This window comes from Coenobita brevimanus, chromosome 55 (genome assembly GCF_032717465.1).
Source record: "Coenobita brevimanus isolate Jiangsu-jjx chromosome 55, ASM3271746v2, whole genome shotgun sequence".
Lineage (NCBI taxonomy): Eukaryota > Metazoa > Arthropoda > Malacostraca > Decapoda > Coenobitidae > Coenobita > Coenobita brevimanus.
In genome coordinates, this window is record NC_137008.1 from 62,929,925 (window position 1) to 62,949,950 (window position 20,026).

At 41.3% G+C, this 20,026-nt stretch overlaps 1 protein-coding gene across 1 annotated transcript in view; it reads left to right on the forward strand.

Annotated features, from left to right (window-relative positions):
- Positions 1-2,966: 2,966 nt before the first annotated feature.
- The window catches only part of fab1 (1-phosphatidylinositol 3-phosphate 5-kinase fab1), a 72,994-nt gene continuing 55,934 nt past the window's right edge, over positions 2,967-20,026 (forward strand). Inside the window, exons 1-11 of the mRNA XM_080273757.1 lie at positions 2,967-3,084; positions 5,117-5,256; positions 6,943-7,104; positions 7,694-7,883; positions 9,389-9,653; positions 10,912-11,151; positions 11,936-12,159; positions 12,459-12,618; positions 14,845-15,028; positions 16,969-17,072; positions 18,709-18,870. Of these exons, the coding sequence (XP_080129883.1) occupies positions 2,967-3,084; positions 5,117-5,256; positions 6,943-7,104; positions 7,694-7,883; positions 9,389-9,653; positions 10,912-11,151; positions 11,936-12,159; positions 12,459-12,618; positions 14,845-15,028; positions 16,969-17,072; positions 18,709-18,870 (1,949 nt within the window). The remainder of the gene's footprint in view (positions 3,085-5,116; positions 5,257-6,942; positions 7,105-7,693; positions 7,884-9,388; positions 9,654-10,911; positions 11,152-11,935; positions 12,160-12,458; positions 12,619-14,844; positions 15,029-16,968; positions 17,073-18,708; positions 18,871-20,026) is intronic.

Here is a 20,026-nt window from a genome sequence, read left to right on the forward strand (position 1 = left end):
ATGTGGAAGAGTTTTGTTATTTGGGAGACATGTTATGTGCTGGAGGTGGAACTGGAGCTAGCTCTGTGGCTTGAGTGAGGGGTGTTTGGAAGAAGTTCAGGGAGCTGGTGCCTCTGCTGACATGCAGAGGGCTCTCCCTATGTGCTAAGGGATCTTTGTATGCAGCATGTGTTAGGAGTGTAATGCTGCATGGTAGTGATAGTTGGGCAGTAATGGAAGAGGATGTTCGCAGGCTCAGTCGTACAGAAATGGCAGCGATCATGTGGATGTGCAGGGCATCCCTGAGAGTGAGGCCTGGAGGGGCTAGGTTTACGATGAAAGTTGAGAGGTAGGATGTCATTGTAGTGTATTGTTGTTGTGATGAGGAGAGGTAGATTGAGGTGGTTTAGGCATGTGGAGAGGATGGGGGATGATAATTGGGTGCAGAAAGTGAGAAATGTTAATGTTAGGAGTACGGATGCGAAAGGTAGACTGAAAAAAAACTGGGACGAGGTCAGGGATAAGGGACTGAATAGGGAAGCTGTCAGAGATTGATCAGCACGGAGAGCTACCATTAGGTGACCAAGGCTGATGCATGCAAACGTGGTGGAGCCTTAAAAAACGAACGAACTATTACTGTATACATTATTATTATATTGATATACTGTATTATGTTTGGTTTTATGGTATTTTTATACTGTATTATTGTAATATCAGTGTTACTGGTTGGTGTTTTTATACCTGTACTTACCCAACCCCACTGTACAGGACACTTATAGGTAAAGGAGGTATATCCTCTTGGTAGGCTACCTCACTTTGCACTTCAGTTATTCACTGCTACCAACACAGAGCAGGAAGTGACCTGATCTCACCACCACACCTGATGACTCACTGGCACTGACAGAGTCAAGGACTGCCATGCTGCTACCAGCCCACGTTCATGATGAAACAGGAATTATCATAACCTGGGGTAGGAACTACCCCACTATACCCTATTAAGGGGTAAAGAGACTGAAGGGGGTTGAATTTGATGGACAGCCCCGCATGTGCCTGGTATGGACAAGAAGAAACCATTGCCCATGTTTACTGGTCTGTCCCCACAATTATATGGAGAGGTGTATGTTGAGGAATAAACTGGACTCCCTGGAAGTGAGGCAGTTCACCCTGGAACTCTCTTTGGCAGTTTGGATCTGGATGCACCTGTGCAGGTATGGGTTTTCAAACCCCTCTGCCATTTTCTTCAGTCTTCGGGTCTCATACCCAATATCTGAGCTCTCATCTGACAACCTGCTTCTGCGGTGGTGGAGCAGAAATCATCACCCCATGACTGATGCGCCCTGCAAATCTACAAGACAGGACAGGACTTCAGTATAAAAAGCCCTTCCCAAGTTGAATAGCAAAAATAAATACACCTAGAATGTCACTGAGTTCGAAAGATAAAGAGGGATTTTCTTTCAGAGTAGTAAATTTATGCTTTTTTTGGAAAATTCATAATGTCACAGAACATTTTCAGAAAGAGGGATTGGTCCTATTTTTCGATAAGTACCGGTATGTAGGTAGAGTAACATCTTACTTTATGGAGCCAAAATGCCTTACCAATTTACAGTACCCGGTTTTCTTCCTGGATGTTTTCTATATTTTTCCAATCATTTTTTTGCTGGTTAATTATTTTGTTAGTTTTGTTTTGCTGTTGATTATATCCATATATACAGTACTGTATTTTGCTTTCCTGACCTGTGTTTGTTTCTGAGGTGTAACAGCAGTGACATACTAAAACTGACTCATATCACCCAAAATTTATATTGTACGTACAATCCTTACTGCATGTCAGGAAGGTGTTCCAAATTTTATAAACAACCTTTTCCATATAATAACATGTTGTTGTTGCCTGAGGATCATAAGATATGTGAACCCGTTGGACTGCAGGCTGATGTTGCCCTTCTATTGTCCTGTGCCCTTCTTCCTGGGGATAAGGAAGTGCAGTACAGTAGGCTACTGTAGTTGAGAGATGTTTGTATATGGTACACAACCAGACAGTTAGCAGCTCGGTTGTATTGGTGTCACCACATAAGGTGTCCCTTCCCACCACCATGAAAACATGTACCGTAGGCTCATACAGTGTTATAGTTTACTTCATGAAATTTGTACATTTTACTTCTTGTGCAGCTCAGCACAGTTGTTGTTGTTGTGCTGTCCCAGTCTGTCTGACTGAACAGACCCATCAGCTGCAGGCAATCAGCTACTTATGCAGGGTCATCCCATGCAGTGAATTGATGTTCCCAACTTCCCATGCAGCTGATAGCGCTTTGCCATACCGAGGTGAGGGGATCAGTGTGGAAGTGTTGTTCCTGCGTCAGTGCTACATTTACATCTGCGGCCAGTTCCCGGGGACACCACAGTAGGCTTCATGTCACCCCATTATCTTGCTATATGGTTACCACCCAGGGCTGTAAATGGTTTCCTGTAGCTCAGGAAACCATTTGGCTTGCCACGGTGTAGAGCCACAGGAAGTGGAAAGAAGAGTAACATTGTAAATAGTGATAGGAAGGATGGGAAAATAGGAAAAGAGGAGGACAGACACAGAAAAAGAATGATAGACATGAAGGAAGAAGTAGGCAGTGCTACATCAAGTGAGTGGATAATGGATGCCCCTATCTACCACACAGCACAGTTGGTGAAATGCACAAGTTCGTATGCATCCTTTTATTCTCAGGAGTGTTCTGTGAAGGTATTGTACCTTGAGGAGCCTTTTTATCTCAACATTATTACATGATTAGGTTGTAGGTGAAAAAAAAATTTGATGTACAGGTATTAAAATTCAACACAAAACTGCAGCATTAGCTGCTGTTTATGAAATGACATGGGTTGTATGGTACTCATAGTTTCTGGAGTATCTGCTAACCATTTTTTAATTTTCTTTTCAGGATCATACTGCAGTTGCTTCAGAATGTTTGGAGAGCCTGTGGTTTTACTAACAGTTCTGTAAGATGAGTCATATCAGTGACTCTCCAACTGGTTTAACTGAGTTTGGCCCTTTGACTCCAGATGAAAAACCACAAGGATATGGATTTTCTCTTTCAAAGCTCTTCCAGAGGGCAGTACGAGGTAAGCACAAGTACCGTACTGTATTCTTTGATCATCTGGGAGTGATGAAAGTAAATTTTTGGACCTAACCAAAAACTAATATTTCTCATTTGTTATATAATTAACCTGTTAAGTTTTGGTGCTTTATACAGTACTATGCTGTATTCTTGCTAATACCAGGTGGTTTTGTTCCAGTTATGAGAGACTTCATTTTCAGTCTGGAAGATTATATATAGCTTTCATTAACCCTGTCACCAGTAGAGGTCTATCCTAATGTTAATGTATTACCGTATTTTAATTTGGAAATACCAAGAATGAAATTTAAAAGATATTCCAGGGTTTTCTAAAGGGTTAACTCCTTGAATTTGGGTGATGTCCATTTAAGTTTATTTATGCTATTACCAGACAATTGTATTCTTAGGAAAGGCCTCTCATATTTATTTTTATTTATTTTTGTTTTTTACTCATATGGTGAGGTACATCTTGCAACATGTTTTTCCCCCCATTTTTTCTCTCCAGTTTTCTTCAACTGTACTGTAGGCTAAATGGTGGCTCTTCTGTCTTTCTAGTCAGTATTGGCTGGACCAGTGAAGAGTAAAGATAAGTAAAAATAACTACAGTAGGCTCACCCAGTGCATGTCATCACAGTGCGCGAATCCCATTGTGCGCAAGTGACCAAAAATCATAATGAAAAACCTTGAATGCGCGAGTTTACCCCACAAAACACGAGGTAGAGGCAAGAAGTGGCTAAAAAATGCCATTTTCCATCAGTACGCGACCCCCCCACACACACACACAACGTGCCAATAGTGACCTAGAGGCTCATGGGGAAGGTGCTCAAGAGGAGTCTACAATAAGATATTGCCAATAACAGCTTCAATAATAACGTTTTCGGCAATAACAGTAAGTTAGAATAGATACCCAGTTTCTATAATAATGATGTTTATTTCGTGAATACGAAGTTGTTATACTGTCAATACATCCATAACAAGATGAGGAATGAAACAAACAAGCAAGAAGAGATGAAGGAAATTGCCGAAAATGTGAGCAGTAGCGAGGAGGAGAGGGAGGATCCTCCCCTCACCACCTCCCCAGACTTGCCCACCGCCGTCCTCCACTGCCCCACCTGACTCACCAGCCGGCTCCCTCTCCACCTTCACAGCCCCACCTGACTCACCTGCTTCACCTGGGATACCTGCAGCCCCCACCATAATGACTGTTGCTTAATTCTGGAAGAAATGTAACATTCAACAGGCCATAAATTTCTTCGTCAAAGCCTGGAATAATACAACATTGGCAACCATTAAACAAACGTGGTGCGGCAGGGGTGGTGGCATGGGCACTGTAAGTGCGTTGCCGTGCCTCAGAACACTTGTTGTTTAAATCCATCAGACCTGTTGTCTACTGTTGTTAAGGTGTCTGCCCATATTATTGTTATGGTATTGCAGCTATATCTGTAGTACAATGTCTGAAAAATTTGACCATTTTTATGTCTCTAAGGGCTAAAAAATGTCCAGGTATTAGGGGTTACCGCCCATATGTAATTTTTCCCATAAGATTATGTATTCTCAGTGTACGAATTCCCAGTGCGCGAGGTCGTGGAATGCCCAATCTCTCGCACATTATGCGAGCCTACCGTATTTTGCATGTTATTTACCAGTTGATGATGTGTCTAATATCTCCAGTTCAAAAAGTTTATTCTGAGATGAATAAACAGGCCAGAAGATATCAAGAATAAAATACAAAAGACGTCCTGGGATTCACTAATATAAAGCAGTGGAGGTGCACAGCTTTGTTAAGATGTCCATAGACTGTAAAGGGTAGAAACAGTCTCAATAACCCATTCAGCACAAGGACATATTTTTTATTTTGGCCAATTCCAGACACAACTGGGCTGTAAGACCTAGGTACAGTGGTTAGGGATTGATGTTCATGAACATGTTTCTTCATGAACATTTTTAGTGAAAATAATTGTCCTGTATTGAGGAATGTTTTACTCTATACCTATCATTTTGTCCATAGAGCATATATTTTTGTTTTTTTATTATTTCAGGAGCAACAGGAAGCTCTAAGCCCAGTAACTCAATTGATCAGCCTGATCAGTCTGGGAGTGGGAGCAGTAAAGATTCAGATAAAAAATCAGTGGTATCCTCAGACTCCCGCAGTGATGGGAGTTCAAGTTGGCTAGAAAAGGTTTGTATGATGCCGTACATTGCAATAGAACCTGGGAAGTATGGATTGGCAGTAATGCATCAGTCATTTTATACCTGTTTCTCTTGCATTATATTCTGTTCCTTCTCAGACCCTAGGGGAGCTGGTTGTGCATGAGGTAGCACATCTAGCTCCCATGTAGAAGAACCTGAGGTCGGTTTTCAGGCTGGTCAGTCTTGGTCAGATGTTTTTTCCTCGTCCCCTTGCACCTAGCAGTACAATTGGTGACCTGGATATAACATCGACTGTTACGGGTTGTTTGTATTCTAGGGGAGGATTGATCATCTGCCTTAGTGACCCTTGTGTGTGTGTATATATATATATACAGTATATATATATATATATATATAACTATATCTATATATCTGTCTGTCTATATATATATATATATATATATTTATTTATATTTATTATTTTTTTATGTATACTGTATACGTATATTTCATCATTCATTATCCGGTCTTATGTTGCCCCATGAGGAGCATAGGAGCCTGGGGCTAGGCAAGTTGGTCTTGACATTTAAGATGAGAGTGACCAGCCTCACTTATCCGTGAGTGCCTTCATGTGAGCAATAAGCCCCAACCATCCCTTGGATATAAACCTGCAGGGGCTTAGCCCAATTGCAGTGCCTTAATTACCCACTAACCATCAGGTGCCATAATTTGGTTATATGGTTCCCACCCAGCTTAGTAAATGGTTTCTTGGTGTACAGAAAACCATTTGACTTGTCACTCAGTGTTGAGTCACCCATAGGCAGAAAGAAGAGGAAAGACTGAAGGAAAGAAAGACAGAAGAGGGAGTGTAAATATCACCCGTAGGCAGAAGGACGAGGATATATATATATATATATATATATATATATAACCATCTTATGGCACCTGGTGGTTTAGTGAGTAATTAGGGCACTCCAGTCAGATTGAACCTGTGTAGGTTTATATGCAAGGGGTGCTTTGGGTTTATTGCTCATGTAATTCCACTCAGGGATGAGTGAGGCTGGTCACTCTCATCTTAAATATCATGACTGACTTGCCAAGTCCCGAGCGTCTACATTCCTCTTGGGGTAACATGGGATTAGATGATGAATGTATGTATGTATGTATAAACATCATCACCACTATTTATCTGTACATCATGCTTCCTCTGAGGAACTCCCCAGCAGGAAATCCAAAACGCTTTGTCATCACATACCTCTTTTTACTCACTAAGATATTCCTCTTCTTTCTCTCTTGCCTGTGTAATCCTCCATTCAATTATTCCATTGTGCATCTGCTCTTCGTCTACCAACAGTACCTAAAATCTCTTTCTGTAGACTTTCTGTGGTACTTTATATGTGTGAATTCATTGACTATACTGTATCTGTATTGTCCTAATGTATTTTTCTGTATGTATTCGGTAATTATATATTCACTTCTGCTGCCCTTTCTTCCATTCCTCTGTACTGTCTTAATGTATTTTGCTGTATGCATTAAATAATTCCATATTCCTTCCTGGTGCCCCTCATCCATTCGAAAATACATTGTACTTGTACATTCCTCGTATTACTTAACATCACTCATTCTGCTTTTGCTTGCAGCTGTTCTGAAATAATAAGTTATGATACTTCACAGATATCATTCCCATACATATGTTGGCAGTAGTTCACTTTCACACAGGGTCCTTTTTTTGTAGGGCATGAGTGATCCAGGGAATGGCGGGTCAGAGACATCCTCCATCACATCCTCATCATCTTCACTCTTCAGCAAGACAGGACCTGTACCGTCCTCTGGCCATGATCGTACACTGCCAAATGTTCTCACCAGGATAAGAAACATTTTAGACAACCGTGGATCAGTGAGTATGCTGCTGTGTTTATTGTGAATTCTGGTGCTTGATTGTGATCCTCTGTGTACTCATTAAAGGATTTTATTTTGAATAATGCAAGTATTGTAAATTCAGCTGAGGCAGGCCTCTTGTACCCAGAATTAGCTACTGATTTTTTATGTAATTTCACTACATTATTAATAATAGGACTTGATGGGGAGACCATTGTTTATCAGCGAGGGAGGGCTGAAAGCCAGTTTCAGTAGTCTGTACATAAAGATTATCACTTGAAAGTGTAACATAGCTAGCTATACAGTGTTACTTATTTTAAGGTTTGATGTAATATGTACTTGAAATTTCTGATTCATCATGTTTACCCTAAGAATTCAGTTTTAGATTTAAGCTTCATTTGCATGTGGTCTTATCTGTTTTGAGAGGCATAGCATGTAATCAGTTGAATGATTAATGTTGCTGGATAAAAGCTAGACATATAAAAGTGTAGTTTCGGTTCAAATCATTAATGCAAGTGCCTCAGCAGAGTTATGTAATGATTTATGTCAAGTTATCTTAGTGTTGAAAATGTTTTTCATTCACTTTTTTTTTTCTCCCTTGACAACAGACACCTCAGCAGTACAAGGATTCTGATTTCAAACAGTATTGGCTGCCAGACAGTGTGAGTCGGGAGTGTTATGAATGTGAAGAGAAGTTTACTACCTTTCGTCGCCGGCACCACTGCAGAGTTTGTGGCCAAATCTTTTGTTCCCGATGTTGCAATAGCATGATTCCAGGGAAAATCATTGGATACACAGGTAGGGAGGAAATATTAAACACTGTTCCATCCTAGAAAGTCCTTCATAGTGCATGCCAGTGGCTGATCACAAGTCTGCTGTATACAAATCTCTCGTGTTCTATCATCCATGCTTCTTTCTTATGGCTTCTGCTTTCCCACATATAAGTTGGCTAACTCATGATATGTTAAATATGGGGGAGTAAGGAAGAGTATTTACAAAAGAATGTGCTTATGTTATTTAGATAATCATATTCAGAGAAATGATATAGATAGGATGGTAAGATGGGTTATGTGAGTGAATTTGAAGTTGGGAGGGGATATGACAAACTAAGAAGGGTATGTTATATGAATGTGAAAAAGTGAGTTTTTTTTTTTTTTTTAGTTAAGGAATCAACAAAGGAAAGATGTTGTAAGGATTTGGCACCCCTCCCTTTTTTCTTCAACTTGATAACTAGTTAACGAAATACCTCAGTTTCCATTAGATAAGTGTAAGGTTTGTTTTAAAGAAGGATGTGGATATTTTAAAAGTATGTATGGTTATGCTTGTGAAATGAAGGCAGAATATCAAATGTGTTAATGATATGTAAGTGTTTGTGTAGCCCATTTCACTGTAGATGCTGTTGATTATTTTTAGTTTTTGCTTTCTTTTGCTGAATCCTGCCTCTCCCTATTTTTGGGGTAGGAATATAGGTTGAGATAGTAATGTTCATGATGATTTTATATATATATATATATATATATATATATATATATATTGTATTATAATATATATACACACATACGATATTCCCTCGATTATCCAACGTAATAGAGCCAAATGCATGTCCAGGTAGTGGCTCTGTCCGGATAGTGGACTTCTCCCCTGGCCCCCATTCATACATAACCTAACTTTGAAAGCCAGTGTAAGTGGTTGGTGGGGGCTCACCATCCACTCATTCAGTGTTGTGCTGCTCTCGGGTGCCTGTCCTTTCCTCTCTTCCTTCCTTCTTTCCATCCTTTCTCCTCTGTCATTTCCTCCTTCATTCTCTCCTCTTCCTTCTGTCTGCGGATGACTCTACACTGAGTGACATGCCAAATGGTTTCCTGTACACCAGGAAACCATTTGCAATGCTGGGTGGTAACCATATGACCAAATTATGGCACCTGGTGGTTCAGTGGGCAGTTAAGGGGCTCCAGTCGTATTGAGCCAGTGCAGGTTTATATCCAAGGGGTTGCTGGGGTTTACTGCAAACATAATGCTACTCAGGGATGAGTGAGACTGGTCACTTTCATCATAAACGTCAGGACCGACTTGCCTAGCCCTGCTCCTCATGGTGCAATGTTGGATTGGATGATGGATGAATTATTATATGCAACATATTTGAGCTCCATTAATCCAGCAAAACAGTTAATCTGGCAAGGCTGTGGAACCAAGGGTCCTGGACAGTCGGTTGTTTACCTGTACAGTATATGTATACCTGGTATTCATTTTATACAGTATACAGTTTATTTATTTATTTATTTTCACATTTTTTGTAATTTTAGGAGAGCTGCGAGTGTGCACATACTGCTGTAAGGTGGTGTTGTCATATCTTCAGTCAAGCAATTTGGCTGCTGATGTGGTGGCTGACTTGCGAGCTCTCCAGGATGAGCTGCTCCCACCTTTGCTGTCCCAGCCAGCAAGCAGTGGGGGCCAGGACCCTACCTACACTTCCTCTGGACCTAATACACCTCTGGCTACTCCCAGAGGCACTCTCCGCCGCAGAGCCTCTCTAGGCTTTCAAGAAGAGAAATACGCTACAAGAACCAGGTCAGTGTTGTGTTACTTCACATTGTAACATAAAGTTAAGATTTTTGGTATATCAGATAGAGCCAGGATTCTGAGGGCTTGAATGATGAGTGAATGGAAGTGTGGCCCAGGCTTGAATGATGAGTGAATGGAGGCATGACCCTTCAGATTGGGCAAACTTGGGCTGTCTGGACATTGCAACTCCTCACCGTGCCCTAGGATGGGAGAAGGGGTCCGAATGATGATGATGATAACGATGATGGTGTTATGGTGATAGCTACTCTACTTTTTTGGGGGGAAGAGGGTGGCAATCATCATCCCCATGCTTGATGTAGTGCTGCCTGCCTCTTCCTTCACCATTATTATTCTGTTTCTGTGTCTGACCTCTTTTCCTGGCTTCTCCTTTCCTTCCTGTCACTTTTTATTATTATTCTTTCCATATCAGGTGGCCCTACACTGAGTGATAAGGCTAATGGTGTTCCTGTAACCCAGGAAACCATTAATGATGCTGAGTGGTACCCGTATAACCTGATCACAGGGTGAAGTGAAGCCTACTATGGTGTCCCTGTTAACTGGGTGGAGAGATGCAAAGTCCACCCAGGAACCAGAGTCCTACACTTTTTCCCCACGCTTCGCTGTGGCAATGAGCTGTCGATCACAAAGGAACATCAGTTGACTACACAGGACGGCCCTGCTGGGGCAGTTGCTTGCCTGTGATTGATTGGTCTGCTCAGCCAGACAAACTTGGAATGATCAGCAACAACTATGCCCTTTTATGTATAGATGCTTTTGTTGCTCTAAAATAAGACTTACTGTAAGTACCTGGCAAGAGGAAGCGTGAACCCTGTACTGCCTAAAGTGTTTGTGTAATTTCAGTGAACTTACATGTCTTCAAATACTTTAGTATAATGATGCTATGGTTCATTTTTTATCAAAATTGTAATTTTTTTCATTCATTCATTCATTGCCAGACGCCATGTATCCCAGACAGGGTGGCCAAGGGCTTAAAGTTAGTTGTTTTACAGGGAGGGGCACTAATCCTCCACCAACCCCACTTGACGTAGGGATGCCAACAGCATCTGGTGTTCCCAGGCGGTCACCCATCCAAGTACTAACCAGACCCAACGTTAAAGGGGATAAACTGCTCACAGGATGGTCTTGGATTAACCTCTCAGACACATCTCCAACTTAGGGTATATTCTGTCTGTTGGTTTTCCAGTATCACATCTAGAATATCCAATGGGGATTACTTGTATACCTATTCATCATCTTGCTTCAGATATGCTAGTGGAGATCTCCAAGCATTTGGGGGTCCTCGGGATGGTGATCAGATGACAGCTGAACGACAGTTGCTGCTGCGTGACTCCCACCAGCTGCATTCACTGTGGTCACAGATGACTGGAGCATCTGGTGGCCTCCCCCTTGCCTCCCACCGCCATCGTCTGAAGTCTTTTAATAACTGTTTCATTGGCAGAGACTTGGTGCAATGGCTTCTAACAAACGATAAGGCTTCCAGTCGGTAAGGCAGTTGTTGCAGTGTAGTGTTTGTGTACAGAAATACTGAGACATTCTTAATGTGCAGATGGTTAGGCCTGTGAAATGGAGCTAGGATACGCTGGGTTTGAATGATTCGTGATTGAGTGTTTGGCCCATATCACTGGGCATACTGTTGCTAGTTCTCTCTCTTTCCTAATTTATCATACTCTGTTTTTGCATTCTGCCTCACCTTAACCTTAGGTGAGAAAAGTAGTTTAGGTTGATGTTGATGCATTTCTTCTGTCTTGAAATTAAATGAAGTTATCATTTTTTTTTTTTACTCACAGTTGCTTTGTCTGGCATTGTCAGTCACGAAAATTTTGTGTGTGTGATATTAAACTCCAGATATGTATACTGTCAGAGAAATTGTCATTATCTTATACAGTTTCTCATGTGAATACTTTCTGATATAGTGTGACCTTCATATGACTCTGCATGCAGTGGCAAGTTAATTGTTTTGCCATAACCTAGGAAGCTTTATTATGTTGGTTAGTAAACATTATCCCAACAGATGGGTCCCTGGTGTTCTGTTGGGTTAAGGCTTCCTAACCAGATGTTGCCCATAGTGGTTATGTCTGAGGGATGGTTGGGGCTTATTGCTCACCTAATGTCACTCCGGGATTAATGACTGTTCACCTGAACTTGAAATGTCTGGACCAAGTTGAATAGCCCCAGATTTTTTATACTTCTGAAGGGACAACAGAGAATTAGCTTATATGATGAAATGTTTGGTAGTACTATATTAACTGAGGAATGTTTTTTTCCAGTGCATCAGCTGTTGCCATTGGACAAGCCCTGTTGGAAGCAGGGTATATCCTGTGTATTTCTCAGCTAGAGCAAGTGTTTGTTGATGACTATGTTCTTTACCGTCCTTTGAGGCAAGGAACCGGGAGCTCCGAAAGAATAGTACAGGAAGGCCTGGCTACCTTACAAGAGGGTGGTCAGGAACCTCTGTGGGTCAAGCAATTATCTTCCATGGCAGAAGATAATGGTAAGAATCACTGGGAGCACTGAAAGACATTACTCCAATGTGGAAATATTAGCTTGAAACTGATTATCATCATTATTGTCTGTGTATCCACCTGGAAATCTCCTTGTAAGGGTATCCACAATAGAAGGGTTTTCAGATTATTGTTCAGCTAATGATTGCTGTCACTCTGAATTTCTCAATGGTTTAAATTAAAATGCAAAACATTATTAATATTGCAGGTGTCCCTTTGAATTTAAATTCAGGGCATACATGAACTTAGGGAGAAAATTTGCCATTTTTTGTTTGTTTGTACTTAACAGGTAGTGTACCAGAGTCACCTAGCAGTGGAATTGGATACCAGGAGCCCAACTACAGTGTAGACACACCTACTTCCATCACATCCTCATCATCAAACTATTGTCTGGACCTAAACCTTCAAGACAATGTTGTTTCCATCAAAAAGCCATATAGTTCAACCAGGTAGGTCCTGATTATTCACAGGACTTCAGCTATGTTATTTATTTACATGGAGGCCTTAGAGATAACAAGTGAATGATAACTGCCAACAATGAGAGTTAGAGTGAAGTGCAACTACAGGCTTAACCGCTTGCTGCACAGCTGTTCACTGTTAGGCAGATACTTCAGCTACAACTGCACAGAATCAGAGTTTGAGCTGAAATTCTGATGTAAAGCTACAAATGCACAGAATCAAAGTTCAAGCTGGAATTCTGATGTACAGGCCCTTATAAAGATTTCTGACCTCTTTTCTTTTGGTTATTTGAACAAGCAGGGCCCACATATTCCCTGCATACTGAGTCAGCTAAAAGGAGGGGTTTGTGTCGACAGAGAATCCCCTAATGCTTGAAACAATTACGTGATAGCAATTTAGGGGGTCTGTGCTCTGTTCCCTTCCAGGGCTCAGGAAAATCAGGCAGGCTCATGTGACTGTGTGGAATGCTAGAAGTGTAAATGAAGAATGTAAAAGTAAAGAAGGGGTGTTGCTGTTGTGATGTTGACTGCAGGAAACTGACCACTTCAGCTGGGTACTCCTAGATATTTTTTTGATAAACTTATGCAAAAGAATTATCTGTGTTTTGAGAGCGAGGTGCATTGATTGAGTAATTTGTGGTGCGAGAGGCTGCATTACAGTGAGGATGTAATTGACGTCATAGGTTGTGTTCTTGGGATTTTGTCTTTTTGAGGAATAGACTTCCAGTAATGGGATTTTTTTCATGCTCCCCAAACTGAGTTACTGGTTGTAAAAGTTATAAAAATGAGGGTTGCTAGTCTCTTGCCCTCAGTAATCATTTTATTATTTTTTTTTTCGTTTTGAAGGTTCCAACATGCTTGCATGCATCAGCCTTGGTTACCTAATGGCAGCTCTGCATGCTGGTCGATCTCTATCAACTTCCCTATTTGTCCCTTAATCCTGAGGTCACACTCATTGACCTCGTCCCAGGTCTTTTTTGATCTGCCTCTTGCTACTGCACCCCCAAATTAACACTTCTCACTTTCCGCACCCAATTATCATCCCCCATCCTCTCCACATGCCCAAACCATCTCAATCTACCCCTCCTTAACACATCACAAGTACACTTCGGTCCCATCCTACATCTCAACTCTTCCATCATAAACCTAGCCCCCGTAGGCCTCGCACTCAGGGAGCACTGCACATCCACATAATCATTGCCATTTCTGTATGTTTGAGCCTGCGAATATCCTCTTCCTTTACTGTCCAGGTCTCACTACCATACAGCAGCACACTCCTAACACATGCCACAAAGATCACTTAGCACGGAGGGAGAACCCTCTCAATGTCAGGAGAGGCAACAGCTCCCTGAACTTCTTCCAACCACTCCTTACTCTGGCCCCAGAGCTAGCTCCAGCCCCACCTCCAGCACATAACATGTCTCCCGAACAACAAACTCTTCCACACACTCAAAAGACTCACCAAGAAAGAATTTATTAATTTATGGGGTGGATTCAGGTCCAGATCTGGATTCAATATCCACAGATCCGGATCTGGGATTACGCAGAAAGTTATGAACGGACTTTGATGAAATTTCGTGGAAGAGGTGGGCCATGGGCTAAGGCAGAAATGATTATTTTGGGGGCAGATCTGCATCCAGATCTGGAGTATCCAGCACAATACCTCCAGAAGTTCTCAATGAATTTCAGTGAAATTTTTTAAAGAGATGAGCCGAGGTCCAAGAAGGAATTGATTAAATTTGGGGACTTGTTCGGATCCTTTTTAATGGCAGCGGGATTGGCGGAGGTATGCGCTCTTTGAGTGCTTTCTAGCTTTATTTTCTCTGACAAGGAGAGTATGTTTTCATCCGTTTGTTTGTTTGTTTGTGTGTTAGCATGATTACTCAAAAGCTAAAAAAGAGATTTGGACCAAATTTGGTGGGTAGATAGCCCATGTCCCAGAGAGCAATCAGTTAACTTTTGGGACCAATCCAGATCATATTACAGATTCTGGATCCGGAAAATATTTTTTGTGAAACCCTAATCATTGATGAAAAAACCTAATCTATTTTGAAGAGTGGTTTGGAACTTACATTGCCCTTGTTGGAGAGGTGCACTTCCCTCTGGTTAAGCCATATAATATTGTCTGGTGACAGCAGGAATAAATTGTAAAAAGCACAGTTATTATGAAAGTTATATGCGAATTTAACTGTTTCTCCCTTAATTTCTGGTTCCCAGCAAACGAAGTAGCATTGAAGGTGATGCTGTAGACAGTAAAATATATGGGATTGACACATCTGGTGGGGATGCTCCTTACACCACCACTGTCTCTGCAGCCCTAAGTGCTTCTGCCCAGCTGCATCATCACTCAGGGGAAATAGTGTCAGGCCCATACCTAGGGATGGCTGATGAGGTTCTGCAGGTGAGGCATCCATTGTTTTTGCATGTTGGGTTTCAAGAAACTTTGTAATAAGGGACAGAAGTCCACCTAATATTTCACCTCCTGTACTGCTTGCATCCGACTAATGCTCCTAAGGTAAGGTGACCAGAGTCCCGGTTTTGGGCGGGACAGTCCCGCTTTTTGAGCAAGTTATCTTAATTGTCCCGCTTTTAGAAACTTACTGTTGCATTAGATGTAACGACCTTCTTTTATGAAATTAGGATGAATTAGAAAAATTATACATAATCCTAACCAAATGAAATACCGAATTATTAATATAAAATCTGTAATGCTCACTAGCTGGTAACTTTGGTCGACCCATTCACTGTACCGTACGGCATGTTCGGAGTTCGTAGGAAACGTTAGTGTTTGATTAGCAGCCTCAGTTTGAAGTGTAGCGCAGCAGCGGTCGCAGTCACTTTAGTCAGTATCTGTCTGTCTATATACCTATATCTATCTATCTGTATCTATCTGTCTATCTATCTATCTGTCTCTCTCTCTATATATAGACACACACACACACACTGACACACAGACACACATACACACACACACACACATGCACACGCGCGCGCATCCCACTTTTAGCTCTAATAAATCTGGTCACCTTATCCTAAGGTGAGTGACTTGGTACCTGGTATGCTTCTTTCCCCATAGATGATGCTCTTTGGTGTGATGCACCAGGAAAGTGACAGACATGCCCAAGTTATAGGTGAACTTTTGTCCCTAATGGTAATGAGAAAGAGGTTGTTGATCTTGTTTGAGAGAGATCTGTATACTGTCTGTAAATAGCACTCCACAACGGATGTAACTGGTGGTGTCTTATATGCTGTGGGGATAGCTGAGTTTACTGGTGTAGACATGGGTATGGCTGTGGGAGTAGGGACAGAATAAATGCTAGAGTAGACTCTGATACTACTGAATGAGATGTACACTCTCACCAAGAAGTTCTCGAACGCTGTAAGCGCTATGCAATCCGGTAAAATGGACAAAGAATCTGAAAACAGCTCCTTCTGCTGTACTGTAACATAGTATTATGTTTCAGCAGTAACTGTTCGCCATTATACACGAATGTAGTGACATACAGTTGGGTCACTTGCGGTCAAACATATTAGATGTTCAGAAAAGACAAGCCCCATTCCGCTCATTCCCACATCCATCGTGCCAAGGAGTTTGAGAACTTTTCAGTGTGAGTGTACCTGCAGTGCACGAGATTTCACAGTAAATTTTTACTTCAAGGCAAGCACAAATTTTGTAGATGAAAGATTTTTCTGATTTTTATGATTAATTTTATTTTTACCCTCATTTCTTCCAGAAGAGTCTTGTTGCCCTGTTTTTCCTCCCCACTCGACCTCACTATTGAGAGTGGACTCATGGGAATGTGGAGTTATGGGTGAGGTGAATGAAGGGAAGGAAATGTTTCCATTAGCAGATGATGGTGAAATTCAAGTGAATCATAAAAATCCATACCTGACCAAATTTATCTTAATAAAGGGGCTTTCCTCCCTAGACCCACAAAATGTTAATCTAACTTTATTATACTGAACCAGACCACACATAAAGAAAACAGAACATTTAAACTTGTGATATTAAGCATTAATCTAATCTCATGTAACCAAACCAGATTGAACCTAACCTAACCCCACCCTCGTGTAGCCTTATTAATGCAGCTCAGTTATTATTACTTTCCAGAGGGAATGGTATAGGAAAGTTTTCTCCTCAGAATCCATAGAATCACATTAAACTGTGTACCTAGTGTTTGCCCAGAAATAAAATTTATCTGTCTATCCACCTAGCTATATATAACATACTGTATGGTATACATATACATACACACACACACACACACACACACACACACACACACACACACACACACACACACACGCACATAGTTAAATACCATGATTTTATATCCTCAGGCTCTACGAGGCCATGATGCAAGTCAACCACAAGCAAGGTCTGGGCAGGAGGAAGGAACATTGACACTTGCAAATGAGGAATCACTTATCAAACAGAGACTAAAGTGAGTCAGAGGGGTCATTAGTTATTGTTATTGATCAACCATGCTCTGTCTGGCTGAGCAGACCCATCAACTGCAGGCAAGTAACCACGCCTGCAAGGCCATACCATGCAGTCTCACAAGAGCCTGGTTCAAAACCTTGTGCAATCTTCGTGTAGGAAGTGTCATTGGAGTGAGGGAATCATCTGAAGTAGTTCATATTCTGGCTTTAGAGATGAATTTTATGATATGTAAATGGTAGAAGGATAAGGTAATGGGAATTAATGTTAGGAGGATAGCAGTGAATTTATGTTAAGGAGTTCTCTGTATTAACCTCTTAAAAACAGGCATCGGAATGGCATGCCATATGCTCGTGATGGGCATAATCGGCCAAATGTACATAAAACTTTAAACTTTTAAAAAAACATAGTGAGTGATGCTAGAATAAAAAATGAGGTGCCATTGGAAAGCACATACCTACAGGTTTTACATGAGGTGGCGTTGAAGACTGTGTGAACTGTCACTGGATGGGCAGGGGTCTTAGAAGGAGGTGTACTAAAATCACTGTTTTTCACTCCCATGACCACTACCTGGAGCTTACCACACTCAGATTCTCACATTATAATTTTTATTAAACATTGCATACGTTAAACATTCACTGTGTGATCAGTAGTTATATTTCACTGTACTACTCATACCACACACTTGCAGTGAAATACATTTGCAAAACCATTTTATAACACATTTCCAGTAAACTGGGCACTCCATATTATAATAATAAATGATGATAATATCACGTCACTATCACTTTACTGTCATATCACTGCTACCACAATGTATCTGTTACACAGAGGTACTTAGGGAGAGTTATATGTTTCCAGTGTATATGTACATTTATAAATATACAGTATTATTATTACACTATTTCATGTCACTGTCACATCACTGTACACTACTGTCACAGTCAGTAATTCTTCAGAGTGTGGTACTCCCTCCAGCAAGGATGTATAGATTCATAGGGTCAGTAGGTTCATTACCAAGCTGCTTTGTACAGCCCTTAGGAATGATCTTGATTGGTGTGGATGTGGATGGGCCAGCTCCACGTGAATCATTAGGGGCCAAGTGGCAGGAGGAGATCGAGCGAGAGTGTGACAGCTGCTCTGTCACAATGCCGGACAAAGACAAAGTGAGTCACGGTGTATGCAGGTGCGATATGATGTGGGGATGGTGGTGGGGGTTTGTTATTGTCATCCTGCTCCTCCACAGAACATGGGATGCTACCTCAATGCCCACGCTAGTGTGAAAAAGGGAGTGACCGCGTATGCGGACACATGTCTTTTTGGCCCTAGTACCCTTGGACAGCATATGTGGATACCTGTCTTTTAGGAGTTAAAGTATGATTTGATCTTTTTGAGTGGGTGGAGAGATGTTTGTTTAGATGTTATGAATATCTTGGAAGGATAAAGAGTCACTGTGAAGGATGCTGGAGTAGTTAGTTAATGCTCATGGACATTTGAAAGGAAGGAAAAACTTAAGGAGAAATAGAGGTGTGTATAAGGGTGAAGTAACTTTTAAGATATGATTATCTTACTGTCACTTTGTGTAATAATCCTCAAGCAGGAAAAAGTTGGGATTCATTGATTATATATACTTTTTTCAGTGATATGTGGGGCTCTCATGAGACTGCCCTGTTATGCCAACTTCTGGATTCAGGTGGCTTGTCATCATCATGGGCAGAAATCATCCTCCCAATTGTTCACACAGTCACAGACATAATTCGTCCAGATGTGAAAAATGACAGTGATGACATGGACATTAGACAGTAAGTATTATCTATATTTTGCGCTATCAGAAGAAAATATTTTCTTAGCAGTTGGTTTTGTCCTAACATCACCCATTCCTTAGTGCTGAAGCATCACATCTCAAGTTTGTCCACCTTAACCCGACAGATTTTCATAATTTTGTAGCTTACGGTATTCCCAATAGTTCATTAGCAGTGGAAGACAGTGTGATTGCTCTGCATTCTTTGCATAGTACTCTTTCTTGACCAGCACCTTGTTCTGTTGTTGACATATTGTTACAGCTCAGCATTCAAGATAAGCTGGTAAATTACGCCAGGTTAAAGTGGACAGATTTTAGTACTGTACATTGTAGTAACAAGTGTAGAGGCCTCTCTCTCTATGGCCCACCAGTCACTTCAGCATCTCTTATATTCACTTGTATATTTTTTATGCATATGTTTTATTGAGGTTATTTTCAACTACTGTAGTTTTTTATATTTCAGTTTTGAATGTGAAAGATAGTACTGTACTTCCACACTTGAAGGGATGGAACATATTTGAGCTCGCGGGTTAAGATCTCAAAATATCCATGAACTTGAAAAGTACTTCATACATACATCGATATGCAACAAGTGTGTACCTACCTTAAGAGTGACATATACCTCCTCTCAATGCAGAAGTCCTACGGACACTGGCGTTTGGCAGGATGGTGATTAGATTGTATCGCACGGGGTGAGGGGAGCGCCGAGTTGCCAAACAGCATTTGCTGGCAGCAGATGCTATTTGTCAGAATTTTATTTGTTTTGGCTGGGCTTTCGCGGGCTGGATTGCTATGCTCGTGCCGAGCAGGTTGGTGGGTCGGATGCTAGACTTTCGTGGGCCAGATCTGGCCCGCGGGCCGTAGGTTGCCCGCCCTTGGTCTAGGTGATATGGTTGTATGGAGAACCTGACATTTCAGAATCACAAAAGCTTACATCCAGGTTAAATCGGAGTCACTTAGAACACAAAATCAGCACAGCACTGCAGTTCTTGGTAACTAAGGATCTTGGATATCACAGCTTTTTGCCTCCTGTAGCTGACTTTGGTTTGCACACTGCAGATAAGATTATTGCATTGTGAGTAATGATGTTGCTGCCATTGTTCACATAATTTCAGCATGGATAAACCTGTCTTTGCCCATAAGGTGTGTCTTTGATA